Below are 14,103 nucleotides of genomic sequence, written 5' to 3'. Positions count from 1 at the left end.
ACTGAACTAGAACTGAACTAGAACTGAACTAGAACTGAACTAGAACTGAACTAGAACTGAACTAGAACTGAACTAGAACTGAACTAGAACTGAACTAGAACCGAACTAGAACTGAACTAGAACTGAAATAGAACTGAACTAAAACAGAACTTAAACTAAAATATATCTGCAATAAAACTGACGTAGGTATTACTTAAATGAAAATTTTTAGTTATCTTTTAAGAGAAAATTGTTCATCAGCCTTTAAAGTTTATAGAAAATTTAATACAAAAATTATTAATAAAAATTTCAAAATTTGGAAAATAAATAATTTTACTTACAAAAAAGATCGATGAAATTATTTATTTATTCCACTTATACTTGTAATTTAATTTAATTGATCACGTACACAATTTTTTTATTATTTTTATTATTTTAACCGTTTCCGAACCGTTTTCCGTTTTTTATACTATTTATATAAATGGCAACTCTGTTGCGCTTTAACATTAATTTAGCTTTTACCTTACTCTGCTTTTATCGGAGAATTAGATTCTCTTACTTTTTAATATGATGCAAAAGCTTTAACCAACAACAACAGATTAACAATTGACATATTTACATGAAAACACTTTGCTCTAGCACTCTCCCACCCAAAAATCACACATACCAATGCGCAAAGGGCTTGTGAATAACACAAAAAGAAATACAAGAACAACAACTGCTAAGAACCACTAAATACAAAAACAATTGCATAGAATACACTTTTGCGTATACACATTTTTTCTTGAACATTTTTTTTTCGTTTGCCGATATATTTTAATGAAAAACTAAATTTAAACACTAATTTTTAAAGATTTACGTAGATATTTTATTAAAATATATTAAAACACTTGTTATTTTACAAATTTTATAAACATTTAATCACTTTCACTGCATTTTATTAACAATTGCGTAACGAACGACGGATTAAACGTCTTGTATTAGTAGCGGCCGAGAGTGAACTGAAATAGTTTAAGGAAATATTTATTAGTAAAGGAAATGTCATGCCGATGGGAAATTATTAAATAATAATGGGATTTTATAAATTAGGATGTTAAGTAAATGGGAAAAAATGTCAAGTGGAAGAAAAAATTTGCATTAAAGATGGATAATAATTGAATTTAATTTATTGAATACTAGCATACCCTGGGTGCTTCGCTACCCTAACTTAAATAAAATACATTAAAAATTTTGTTTACTTTTATAGAAAACTAACATACCCTGGGTGCTTCGCTACCCTATGTTCAATATCGTAAAAATATGAAAAAGTACCATCGGAAAAACGAAAAAGTACAAAGATCTCTCTCAATAAATTCTCATTTAATAAGGACAGTGTGTTCCGGTTAACCATTATAAAGAATCAATTTGAAGAAAAGTCTCACTTACAGAATATTATTCAGTCAAGACCATGTATGTTAAAATTAATGTTCCTAGGTTGAATATTTTAGAAAATTAAAAAAGTACAATTTATGAGATAAAAAGTACTAAAATGTTGTCTCTTAAAGAATCTTATTCAATGAGGACTGTTTATGTTTAATAATCATGTGTTTTGAGTTCATATTAAAGAACCTACAAAGAGTATCATTTGAAGGAAGAAAATGTACTAAAAATGGAATAAATTTTACCTAAGTGGAAAGTACTAATAAAAAGGAGTACAATGTTTCCCCTTTTCGCTTAGAAGTATACTTTTTCGAGAATTAAGTTTACAAAATGTTCCGTATTTAAATCTATATATAACAGATAAAACTCCAACGATTCAAATTTGCATTCATTTGTTTGAGAAAAATTGTGTTTTCAAAAAGGTACCAAACAATTTACTCGAATTTGGTCCTATATAGGCCTTAGTACTCGAATTCCAATATAATATACCAATAGCTTATTTTGTGTGAGTAAATAAACTACTTTTTTGAAATTTTATAAAAGTTGGCTCAATGAGTTTAAATAAAATTTTCCGTTTTTCCCTTTTTGCTACTTTTTTCCCCAGTGAAATAGCAAAAATTTTATTGCAATAATATTATTACAGAGTTAGTCCGTAATTTAATATGAATAATTCAATAAACCGAAAAAGTTTTCTTAATGTGCTAAAAAAAGTACCATGAATACAGTTTTCTCCCTTTTACACCCAAAAAAGGCTGAATTTTAAAAGTACGAATTTGAAAAAAGTACCAGACACCCATCTGCTCATTTTAAGAGTAGATACAGGTGCATTTAGAATTTTTCTTGTATCACAAATATGTAGGATAATTAAGAAAATCTGTTTTACCCGTTTTTCCCCCTTTTTACACGTAAATGTGCAAATTTCCAAAAAATCTACATAGCCAAAAACACATCTACTGTCAAAATTTCATGATTCTAGGTTCAGCCGTTTGGGCTATGCGATTAAGAATCAGTCAGTCAGTAACGCTACTTTTTTATATATATAGATTTGAATATTTGATTTTATGTTTAAAGATTCAATATTATTACCTTTTTAGGAACCAAAAGTTACCAACATTTTTCCATTTTTTGTTAGGTTCTCATTTACTCCGGGTTACTCCCAGTTAAGTAATGAAAAAGTACCAAAATGAAAAAAAATACCAGTTAAAGAACAAAAAAGTACCAAAAATAATCTCTTTGTTTGAAATGTATTGAAGAAAAAATTATATGAAAATTTTCTAAATTATTTTTATTATAAACTTCTAACGTTCTAATTAAGACTATAACGCCTACATCTTAAGCCTATTGAAATTTAGGAGGATGAGTACGAATATATTCCAAAGATTTTAAAATATAATAAGGAATTGGTGGTGGTGTGGGCAAATGGCTACCGCTGGGTTGGAAACCATCCTCGTTGGCGGTATAGGAAACTTGTATGAATTCTCCTTCAGGTGAGTAATAAGAGTAACCACCATTGGCTACTTGACCACCAGTACCTTGTTCGGCAGCACTGATGCCATTTGAGGAGGCATATTCATAATTGTAGTTGCCGTATTCATCAATATTATTGACATATTTGGTGATCTGAGCATATTTGTCCTGGTCACTAACGGCTAAAGCGCCACAGGCCAAAACGGCTAAAACAGTAACAATCAACTAATGGTAAAGAAAAATTTGAAATTTACTCAATAAATTAATTTTAATTATTACAATTAAATAAATACTTACAAATTTGTTCATTTTTAGTTGTTTAAATGAAAACGTTTAAATTTCAAATGTGATGTTTCAGCAATTAATCGCAGATTTTTATACAAAATTAAGAATGTTAAAAATTTTACGTAAAATTACCTTGTGTTTTTTTCTTTTAAAAGGTTAGTCATTATTTCCAGCATTTGAAGAACTAGATCTATTAATATTAAATCTAGTTTAAATGCATTAAAAAAATATTGACAAAAACTATTTTAAAAACTAGTAAACTTAAAAAACCCCATACATATTTAGTTAAACAGCGTATGTGTAATAAATTTCTAATTTAAATATTGATTTCAATCAAAATTAGCAATGATTCATTTTTTGGCAAATATTATAAGACATCTTTTCATAGTACGCTACATGAGGTACGCAAGAATTGCAATCGTTGATGCCTTTGGGTAATTTTTTTTCAACAGGTATATAGTTTGAACTATAAACTGACGTAGAGATAAGATAATGGAGCGATCAATAAGTTTTAGAATGGTTAGTCTTGGAACAAATAGGCTGAAGCGGACAGGTCTATAGCTCCGATAACAGTTTAGATCATAAAGTGATCGATAGCCCAGAATAGTTAGTTGAAATCTATCTTCTATCGAGCGCTCTTTAACATGTGCCTCAGGTGGGAATTAATTCTACCATAGATAGATAGATAGATAGATAGATAGATAGATAGATAGATAGATAGATAGATAGATAGATAGATAGATAGATAGATAGATAGATAGATAGATAGATAGATAGATAGATAGATAGATAGATAGATAGATAGATAGATAGATAGATAGATAGATAGATAGATAGATAGATAGATAGATAGATAGATAGATAGATAGATAGATAGATAGATAGATAGATAGATAGATAGATAGATAGATAGATAGATAGATAGATAGATAGATAGATAGATAGATAGATAGATAGATAGATAGATAGATAGATAGATAGATAGATAGATAGATAGATAGATAGATAGATAGATAGATAGATAGATAGATAGATAGATAGATAGATAGATAGATAGATAGATAGATAGATAGATAGATAGATAGATAGATAGATAAGATATATATATAGATAGATAGATAGATAGATAGATAGATAGATAGATAGATAGATAGATAGATAGATAGATAGATAGATAGATAGATAGATAGATAGATAGATAGATAGATAGATAGATAGATAGATAGATAGATAGATAGATAGATAGATAGATAGATAGATAGATAGATAGATAGATAGATAGATAGATAGATAGATAGATAGATAGATAGATAGATAGATAGATAGATAGATAGATAGATAGATAGATAGATAGATAGATAGATAGATAGATAGATAGATAGATAGATAGATAGATAGATAGATAGATAGATAGATAGATAGATAGATAGATAGATAGATAGATAGATAGATAGATAGATAGATAGATAGATAGATAGATAGATAGATAGATAGATAGATAGATAGATATATAGATAGATAGATAGATAGATAGATAGATAGATAGATAGATAGATAGATAGATAGATAGATAGATAGATAGATAGATAGATAGATAGATAGATAGATAGATAGATAGATAGATAGATAGATAGATAGATAGATAGATAGATAGATAGATAGATAGATAGATAGATAGATAGATAGATAGATAGATAGATAGATAGATAGATAGATAGATAGATAGATAGATAGATAGATAGATAGATAGATAGATAGATAGATAGATAGATAGATAGATAGATAGATAGATAGATAGATAGATAGATAGATAGATAGATAGATAGATAGATAGATAGATAGATAGATAGATAGATAGATAGATAGATAGATAGTTAGATAGATAGTTAGTTAGTTAGTTAGTTAGTTAGTTAGTTAGTTAGTTAGTTAGTTAGTTAGTTAGTTAGTTAGTTAGTTAGTTAGTTAGTTAGTTAGTTAGTTAGTTAGTTAGTTAGTTAGTTAGTTAGTTAGTTATTAGTTAGTTAGTTAGTTAGTTAGTTAGTTAGTTAGTTAGTTATAGTTAGTTAGTTAGTTAGTTAGTTAGTTAGTTAGTTAGTTAGTTAGTTAGTTAGTTAGTTAGTTAGTTAGTTAGTTAGTTAGTTAGTTAGTTAGTTAGTTAGTTAGTTAGTTAGTTAGTTAGTTAGTTAGTTAGTTAATTAGTTAGTTAGTTAGTTAGTTAGTTAGTTAATTAGTTAATTAGTTAGTTAGTTAGTTAGTTAGTTAGTTAGTTAGTTAGTTAGTTAGTTAGTTAGTTAGTTAGTTCTTTGGACACTAAAATGCTTCGTATAAAGTCCAAGACAAGGGTTTTTAAAAATCTCAAATTTTGTCAAATCTCCTTAAAGAAAAGTGAATCATATTCAAATTCTGTCTATTTAAAATTAATAGCAAATAATTAAATTTAAATAAATTTGTTACATTTATCAGCCTTCTTAATTAGTAGCAAAACTAGATCATTGCGAAAATGATAATAAATCAATCAACAATGATTTTAAAAGTAAAGCCTCAATTAATTCGTATCGTACTAAACATTGCATTGATTAATATGTATTACTAATTTCAATTTAATAAAACTGATCTCATAAATTTATAGTGTTAAGCTAATGACAAATTTTTTGATGATGAACTTGTTTTTGTTTAAATTTAATTTGCTGAAATGAATTTTTATGTCTGATATCAATATTTTCAAAACAAACTATAATTTATGCGTAAATTAAATTATTGCCAAAACTATAAATTGATTCAAAATAAAAATATTTATTCAACTATCAATGAGATAGACGCGATCGGTGCAGTTTTAGTATAGCAAATCTTAAATATATCTAATCAGAACTATTGAAATCACACAATTGTTATTATAAATATTTTTTTAGATAAAACATAAAGAAATTTGATCCTTTTGCTCTTGTAAACAGATCACATATCATTTATATTTTATAATCGGCTTAATTAACTTTGCAAAACAAAAAATAATAATTTTCCTATATGTTTAATTACTATTTATTTAATAAATTCTTTAAATTAACAAAAGCTATATACAAAATGTAAAAATAAACCTTAAAGAATACGAGTATCATCATCTCTAGCTTAAACTAAAATGTCCTTGACCATTTAAATATTCTTAAACATTGTTTTAATTTTGTGGCTCCTCCTTGGGTACCACTAGCTGTATGTCACTACTTGTGGCAGGTGACAAATTTGCGAATCCCGTTGTGGTCAACACCTTTGAAGTGGATGAACCCGTTGCAGCTTGAGCCGCTGAAGTTGGTACCATTGTAGTTATTAGTAATTTTGGTGGCAACATTATCTGACCATTTGGTGTTACTGCCGTAGTCTGATTACCTGTGTTAGTAGCAAAGACCTGAGATGTTGCCGTCGTTGGTCTTTGTTGTATTTGTATATGTTGATGTTGTGATTGTTGTTGCTGTAGCATTAGCTGCTGTTGTTGTAGTTGCTGTTGCATTTGTTGTTGAATTTTTTGATTTTGCTCGAATATATTTAGAAATCTATCGGCCAGGGATCGTTCGAATTGTAAACGTTCACGTTCAATGGCCAAACGTTCATTTTGAATTTCATTGGCATCCTCTTGTACTTTGAGCATCTTTAGAAGGGTGGTTTTAATGCCTAAAAAATAAAAAAATGTTAAAGGATATAGAAGTAAAACTTTAACGTCCTCATATTCCAGTTCTAGTTCAGTTCGAGTTCAGTTCTAGTTCTAGTTCAGTTCTAGTTCAGTTCTAGTTCTAGTTCAGTTCTAGTTCAGTTCTAGTTCAGTTCTAGTTCAGTTCTAGTTCAGTTCTAGTTCAGTTCTAGTTCAGTTCTAGTTCAGTTCTAGTTCAGTTCTAATTCAGTTCTAGTTCAGTTCTAGTTCAGTTCTAGTTCAGTTCTAGTTCAGTTCTAGTTCAGTTCTAGTTCAGTTCTAGTTCAGTTCTAGTTCAGTTCTAGTTCAGTTCTAGTTCAATTCTAGTTCAGTTCTAGTTCAGTTCTAGTTCAGTTCTAAAGCAATTCTCGTTCTGTTCTAGTGCTGTTGTAACTTTCATACCTAAAAGATCCCGTTTTTTTAATTGCTCTCTATATTCCGGACGCGCATCTGAACGTTTTGGAATTTCCCTAGGTTTCAAGAGGGATTGTTGTGGTTGCTGTAAGGGCTGAGTTTTCTGGGGTATTTGTTGTTGCTGTTGTTGTATATGTTGTTGCTGCTGAGGTTTTTGCTGAAACTGTTGTTGCTGCAGTTGTGGTGACGAAATTTGCTGCTGTGGTTGCTGTTGCAATTGTGTTGCATTTTGTATAATTTTAACACCGGTTTGATTAGCCGTATTTGGTCTATTAGGACCAGTTAAAGGTATAGTACTTGTCAAATTAGATGTAGTTATAGGAGGACCTCTTTGGTCGGCTGCATTGACTAACAAAAATTTCATGCCATTAGCATTAGTAACAGTGGTTCTTGAACCCGAAGCCGCCAGTAGGGCATGCAAATTGCCAGGTAAACGCACTTGTCTCTGGTCGACTGTTTTTGTTGCCATATTAGACTTTGCTGACATCAATGGTGGCATTAATATTGTAGGAGATACAACTGAAATTTTAGATGTAGTGCCGGTAGAAGAGCTACTAACTGAAGAAATTGTCGTGGATGAATTAGAGTTGTTAGGCATGGAAAATTTAATCATGGTAGGTTGTGGTACTGTTATATTTTGGGATTTTGCTGGTTGTTTCAAAATGTCCGCCAATTGAGTGAAATTTTGTTTTGCAGGTGGAGCAGGAGTGCTGAAAGAGTTAAAAATCAGTTATTTTTAAATAGCAATCAATTTGCTTTTCACATACTTTTGTTGTCCTTGTTTTTCATACACTTCATCCACATCTATGGGCTCCATTTTGGGCACCAGTAAATCATCATCTTCTGTTATATTTATGGTTTTTATGGTTTCGTCTGTTTTCTTGTTATTTGCTGTTTTATTAGTTGTATCTGTTTCCTCTTCTATACTTTGGTATTCTTGAAATTGTTCTGATTCGATTTCTAATTTTATAGCCAATTCAGCTTCGGTCATTTCTAGTGTGAAAAATATAATTATAATATATTTGTAATTGAGTAAATTTTAATTAGGTTGTTTTACCATTTTTATTTTGTGCATTTTCCTCAGCTGAGGATTTTCTTCGTTTTTCTTTTGAAGGTTCATCTTTATTGCACGAGTTTTCATCTGCTTCAAATTCAATTTCCGTACAAGATTCTCCACCATCTGCTCCATCTGTTTCTTTGTTTGCATTTTCTTTTGCGGTTGCTGTAGAAGTGTTGGAAGCTGCACTAGATACAGCCAAAATATCGGATATATCATCATCACTTTCGGATACCGAAGAACCTGTATATAAATGTTTAATTAAAAGTTAATTGATATAAAAAATCAAGTCTACAGAACTGAACTAGATCTAAACTAGAACTGAACTAGAACTGAACTAGAACTGAACTAGAACTGAACTAGAACTGAACTAGAACTGAACTAGAACTGAACTAGAACTGAACTAGAACTGAACTAGAACTGAACTAGAACTGAACTAGAACTGAACTAGAACTGAACTAGAACTGAACTAGAACTGAACTAGAACTGAACTAGAACTGAACTAGAACTGAAATAGAACTGAACTAGAACTGAACTGGAACTGAACTAGAACGGAACGAGGACTGAACTAAAACACAACTAGAACTGAACTAAACTAAAACTGAACTAGTGTAGCTAAAGATAAGACTTTACAGAATGTCCCCTTTACTCACCATCTTCTTCTGCTTTGCGCTTGCGTTCAATACGTTTTTCCTTTTCTTGTTCCAGTAAATATTTTAACGATGGCGCCGGGACTTCATTCGGCCTTACACTGAAAATCGGCCTTGTCATAATGGCATCCATTTCGGCATAGTGACGCCATGACGGGTCCATACCCTTATTCGATTCCAATTCCTTTTTCAAACGATTATAGAAACACTTCATGTTCTTAATACGTGTAGTGATTTCTTCTGGTGAACGATAGTAACCATATTCTTCCATTTTGGCTGACAATTGAGAAATTACCACATGTTTCTTGTGGGTGGTTATAAGTTCACGTTGCACTTTGGGATCACCCCATAATTGTATGAGTAATTTAGTTTCATCCGTATCGAAATTGGGATTTCGGTAGATGGGACAATTACGTTTAGATTTACCCGTGCCACCATTAAGAACACGATTTTTCGATATCCATGGGTCACCGGGACGACGTTTGTTTTTCAGGCGAGCACTTGATTTGATAGCAGCACTCATTGTTGTTTCTTTAATACAGTTCCAGTCCAAAAGGAAAAATCAATAGTTTCCACTTAATGTTTTGTTTTATATTTATTTATTTATGAAATATCAATTTCCTTTAAAAGTTACTGCAAAAATATAATAAAACAATAACGTTGAAATACTCAATTACAACTAAATATTTAAAGAACGGCGCAGATGTTTGTAAAACTCAGTTAAATTAAAAAAAAGAAACAACAGTAAACGTCAATTTTATTTGTATGAAAAAAAACTGCACACACAACATAACAAACACACTTGCACACTCTCTTAAACTAACGCAATCACAAACACATTTTTTTCACGCAACCCCCTTTTGAAATTTACCCACTTTACTCTTTACAGTTTTATGCATAACAACATCAAACATCATTCAAGCATAATAAACAAGGAAAAACAAAAACGCAAAACAACAATAACAAAACATTAAAAATAGAACAAAAATAACTACAAAAATTAAACAATTTTCTTCTCTATTTACCTCCTTCTATTATTTTAACTTTTGTGTTCCTGTTGTGTTTGTTGTATTTAAAAAAAAAATATTAATTTTTTTCCGTTTTCTTCTTTTAGTTCCTTTTGCGACGATGTATTTACTGCTACTGAGCATTATTTTTGTTGTCCTTTCCTTTAGTCGTTTTGCTCGTGAGAGCGTTATTATGTTGGGCAAAACATTTGACTTTGTGGGTGCATATTGTTGTGCTGCGCAGATCGACATGCGCAGTGGACTAAAGTTATTATTGATTTTTCACCAAAAAAATAATATTTACTTACAATTGGAAGTAGTTTCGGTAAAGGGTATCCCTTAAAATTTTAATTTAAATTAAATTATATTGTTGAATTTAAAAAGAATTTAACAAAATCATATTATTTGTAATAAATAGTTAAATAGAAATTAAAATTTAAAAGGTGTTTTAATAGTACTTAAGTGAAAAGTTTTTATAAAAATATACTTTTTTTGAAAATTTTGTATAAAAAAGGAATGTATATAGGTTAGTATCTAATCTTGTCTAAAACTAGTTTATAGTCTGGTATAGTCGTTAGTATAAAGCCTAATTTGTATTATATTAGTCTAAATTAATGTCGGTTATCTAATCTATAGTTTGATTTATATTATATTAGTCTATAGTCTAGTCTATCTATAGTCTGATTTATATTATATTAGTCTATAGTCTAGTCTATTGTCTATAGTCTTGTCAATAGTCTAATCCATAATCTTATCTATAGTCTAGTCTATTGTATAGTATATAGCCTTGTATATAGTCTTGCCTAGGTTATAGTCAAGTCTATAGTCTGCAGTATATAATGTATCTAAAAAACAAGTAGGAAAGTATAGTCGGGCATGGCCGTCATATAATACCCTACACCATGAGTATATTTTTAAAATTTTTATTTTTTTATAAAGAAACTTTTATGTTGAATATTACCATAATTCCAAAATATTTAAGCAATTTATTGATAAAAAAAAAACTAAAATTTCTAAATGAGGCTTTATATAGGTGAAATATGGGCCGGTCCACGGTAAATTTGGGAAAAGAATATATTTCTAAATAACAGTTAGTTTTGTTGAGTTTCATTGCGATACAAATGGTTACAAGTCAATTTTAGACGTTTAAGTCATTTTTTGAAGGGGGCCGATCCTTACGAAAATCTGCAGTGTCATTTATACTTATATAAAACTTATTTGTGCCAATTTTTAGAAAGATAGTAGAATATTTGACGTAATTATGGCATAAAAGTTCAAATCGGGAGGTACGGTTGTATGGGGGTTGTATAGGTGAAATAATGGACACGCTTCTCCTTGGGCCAAGAGAATCGTGTGTGCCAAATTTCATCAAATTATCTTGAAAATTGCGGCCTGTACCTTGCGCACAAGGTTTACATGGACAGCCAGCCGGACAGACGGACATGTCTTAATCGACTCAGGAAATGATTCTGAATCGATCGGTATACTTTAAGGTGGGTATTGGACCAATATTTTTGTATGTTACAAACATCAGCACAAACGTATAATACCCTCCCCACTATAGTGGTGTAGGATATAATAAAAACACCCTTTAATTAAAAAGTTATTGATGATGGAGGGGTTGAAAAAGATTATTAGGAAAGAGCGTGCGCCAGAGATTAGATAAACTACAATAGTGGTTGGTAGTTATTTGATTTAAGGGTTGAAAATCGGTAAAAATTTAATAATTACACCATATTTGCATTTTCTGTATATAAATTATTTAAAACATTTTAGTTAGATTCGTTTTTTTTTTCAATTTACGAAATATTTTTATAATGGTTATAGAGTTTCTTAGATCTGGACTGAGATATTTTCACTAATCAACGATCGACATAGAATCATGATCCAGTAGTTTTTCGGTAATCTTACTGAAATTTATTTGAAACATAATTGAAATCAAAAACATTTTTAATTTTTTTTATAAAATTTATCTATTTACATGTATTTTTTTAAAATTTTTTTATTTTCACTAAAACTAAAAAATTGTTCTATCTTAAAACTAGTCAACAAAACGATTAACAAATGTTTTTTTCTAATCCATCATCTTTTTTAACATCTCTCAGGTAATCTTGAACTATATTTTTGTTCATACAACTCCTCCTTACTTCTTAGCCAAAGAGATTTTCTCAAAAGGATGTGATTCAATGTAAGCCAAACCCTTCAAAATATAATCGGGAATTGGTGGAGGAGTAGGTAAATGATCACCACGTGGTTGATAGCCATTCTCATCGGCAGTGTAGGACAATTGAATGGGTTGACCTTCGGGTGAAGTGTAGGCATAAGAGCCCGAGGCATAAGAACTACCAACACCAGTTTCGGAAACATCTAGACCATTTGAACTGGCATATTCGTAATTGTAACTGCCATCGGGATGCACTTCGTTGGTGTATTTGTAGAGAGTAGCCTCGGTATCGGCGGGATCACCACCGCAAGACACCACAGCAACGAGAGCGGATAAAACAAAGAACTGTAATTAAAAAAAGCAATAAAAAATTTAAATTAAATAAATAATATTGAATTATTATTATTTTTTTTTTATAAATTAAACTTACAATTTTGTACATGTTTGCTAAATTATGTGAATGGTTTGCAAGCTGTAGTTGCTACTGATTTTGAAAATCTCTAACAAAGGTTTTTATATCAAAATGTTATTCGATAAATTAAATTATTGTAATATAATATCTGATATTTTAGGGTTTTTCTGTTTTTTTTTTCTATCTTCTCTATCTGTTTTTAATTCATCTTTATTAAATTAAGTTTTTTTTTTTTTGTTCGTTTGTTTGTTTTAATTTATAAATGCAGCTTAATATCTCTTGGCTAAAATTTTTTTAAAAATTTATTTATAAATTTTATGTAAATTAAAGTGTAAATTTAAAATTTGAATTTTATTTGTATGTATTGTGCGTATTTAACTAGTTTAATTTTGTGCAGTTGTTTAAATATTTTCAACTATGACCTGATAATCAAATCAACTCCCTTGCCAGTCTTTGTTAACATAACCTTTTGTTGTTGTTGGTTCCGCCGTATTATTAATGTCAGTGTTGTTGTAGGTGTGTGTTGTATATCAATCTCATGTCAAGCGTACGTTTTGTATGTACAAACATACATACATATTATATCCATATTTAGTTAATATACAAAATGTATGTATTCAAATTAAATTCATTATGCTAATCGCTGTAATCTATTATTGATTTTATTGTCAATTTAATATGAATTTTTAATTAATAATTATTATGTATTTTTAATAATCTTTTATCAATGCAAAATATATTATTAGAAATACATACAATTAAATATTTTCAATGAAATAACAGTTTTTTAATATGGCCGTTTATGTAGTGTTAGGTGTAAAAAGGGATATTTAAAAAAATGGGGAAAATTGAATTGGTAGTTATAAATATTGTTATGAAACAAGTTTTAGTTAGTCAATCAGTCAGTTAGATAGTTAGTTAGTTAGTTAGTTAGTTAGTTAGTTAGTTAGTTAGTTAGTTAGTTAGTAAGTTAGTTAGTTAGTTAGTTAGTTAGTTAGTTAGTTAGTTAGTTAGTTAGTTAGTTAGTTAGTTAGTTAGTTAGTTAGTTAGTAAGTTAGTTAGTTAATTATTTAGTTAGTTAGTTAATTATTTAGTTAGTTAGTTAGTTAGTTAGTTAGTTAGTTAGTTAGTTAGTTAGTTAGTTAGTTAGATAGATAGATAGTTAGTTAGTTAGTTCGTTCGTTAGTTCGTTAGTTCGTTAGTTCGTTAGTTCGTTAGTTAGTTAGTTAGTTAGTTAGTTAGTTAGTTAGTTAGTTAGTTAGTTAGTTAGTTAGTTAGTTAGTTAGTTAGTTAGTTAGTTTGAAAGGAGGATGTATACACATCAAATCCGAAGAAATACACCTAGGCCTCTATCGGGCCTGTTGTGCGCTCCTTAACCAGTGCCACGGGTGGGAATCGAACCCACCACCTCCGGTCTACCAGACTAGAACACTAACCACTAACCTACCGGAGGCCACTAACCTACCGTTAGTTTGTTAGTTTGTTAGTTTGTTAGTTTGTTAGTTTGTTAGTTTGTTAGTTTGTTAGTTTGTTAGTTTGTTAGTTTGTTAGTTTGTTAGTTTGTTAGTTTGTT

The 14,103-nt window shown here is 29.6% G+C and overlaps 3 protein-coding genes across 3 annotated transcripts; all 3 read right to left on the bottom strand.

Annotated features, from left to right (window-relative positions):
• Window positions 1–2,707: 2,707 nt before the first annotated feature.
• Window positions 2,708–3,174, bottom strand: LOC111688093 (pupal cuticle protein Edg-78E-like). The gene is made up of 2 exons (XM_023450582.2): window positions 3,163–3,174; window positions 2,708–3,090 (listed from the first exon to the last, which is right to left on the bottom strand). Exons 1-2 carry the CDS (start codon window positions 3,172–3,174, stop codon window positions 2,737–2,739), a joined length of 366 nt encoding a protein of 121 aa, XP_023306350.1. The 3' UTR covers window positions 2,708–2,736.
• Window positions 3,175–6,134: 2,960 nt separating this feature from the next.
• Window positions 6,135–10,085, bottom strand: LOC111688094 (myb-like protein P). The gene is made up of 6 exons (XM_046952914.1): window positions 9,973–10,085; window positions 8,951–9,580; window positions 8,298–8,540; window positions 8,008–8,233; window positions 7,229–7,950; window positions 6,135–6,810 (listed from the first exon to the last, which is right to left on the bottom strand). Exons 2-6 carry the CDS (start codon window positions 9,468–9,470, stop codon window positions 6,320–6,322), a joined length of 2,202 nt encoding a protein of 733 aa, XP_046808870.1. The 5' UTR covers window positions 9,471–9,580; window positions 9,973–10,085; the 3' UTR covers window positions 6,135–6,319.
• A 1,841-nt stretch (window positions 10,086–11,926) lies between these two features.
• On the bottom strand, window positions 11,927–12,684 carry LOC111688092 (pupal cuticle protein Edg-78E). Its single transcript, XM_023450581.2, has 2 exons — window positions 12,549–12,684; window positions 11,927–12,463 (listed from the first exon to the last, which is right to left on the bottom strand). The coding sequence occupies exons 1-2, from the start codon at window positions 12,558–12,560 to the stop codon at window positions 12,098–12,100; spliced, it is 378 nt and encodes a 125-aa protein (XP_023306349.2). The 5' UTR covers window positions 12,561–12,684; the 3' UTR covers window positions 11,927–12,097.
• Between the last annotated feature and the right edge of the window lie 1,419 nt (window positions 12,685–14,103).

This window comes from Lucilia cuprina, chromosome 5, assembly GCF_022045245.1.
Source record: "Lucilia cuprina isolate Lc7/37 chromosome 5, ASM2204524v1, whole genome shotgun sequence".
Classification (NCBI taxonomy): Eukaryota; Metazoa; Arthropoda; class Insecta; order Diptera; family Calliphoridae; genus Lucilia; species Lucilia cuprina.
Note: the sequence above shows the minus strand (reverse complement) of the source record. Positions and strands in the feature narration are given on the sequence as shown.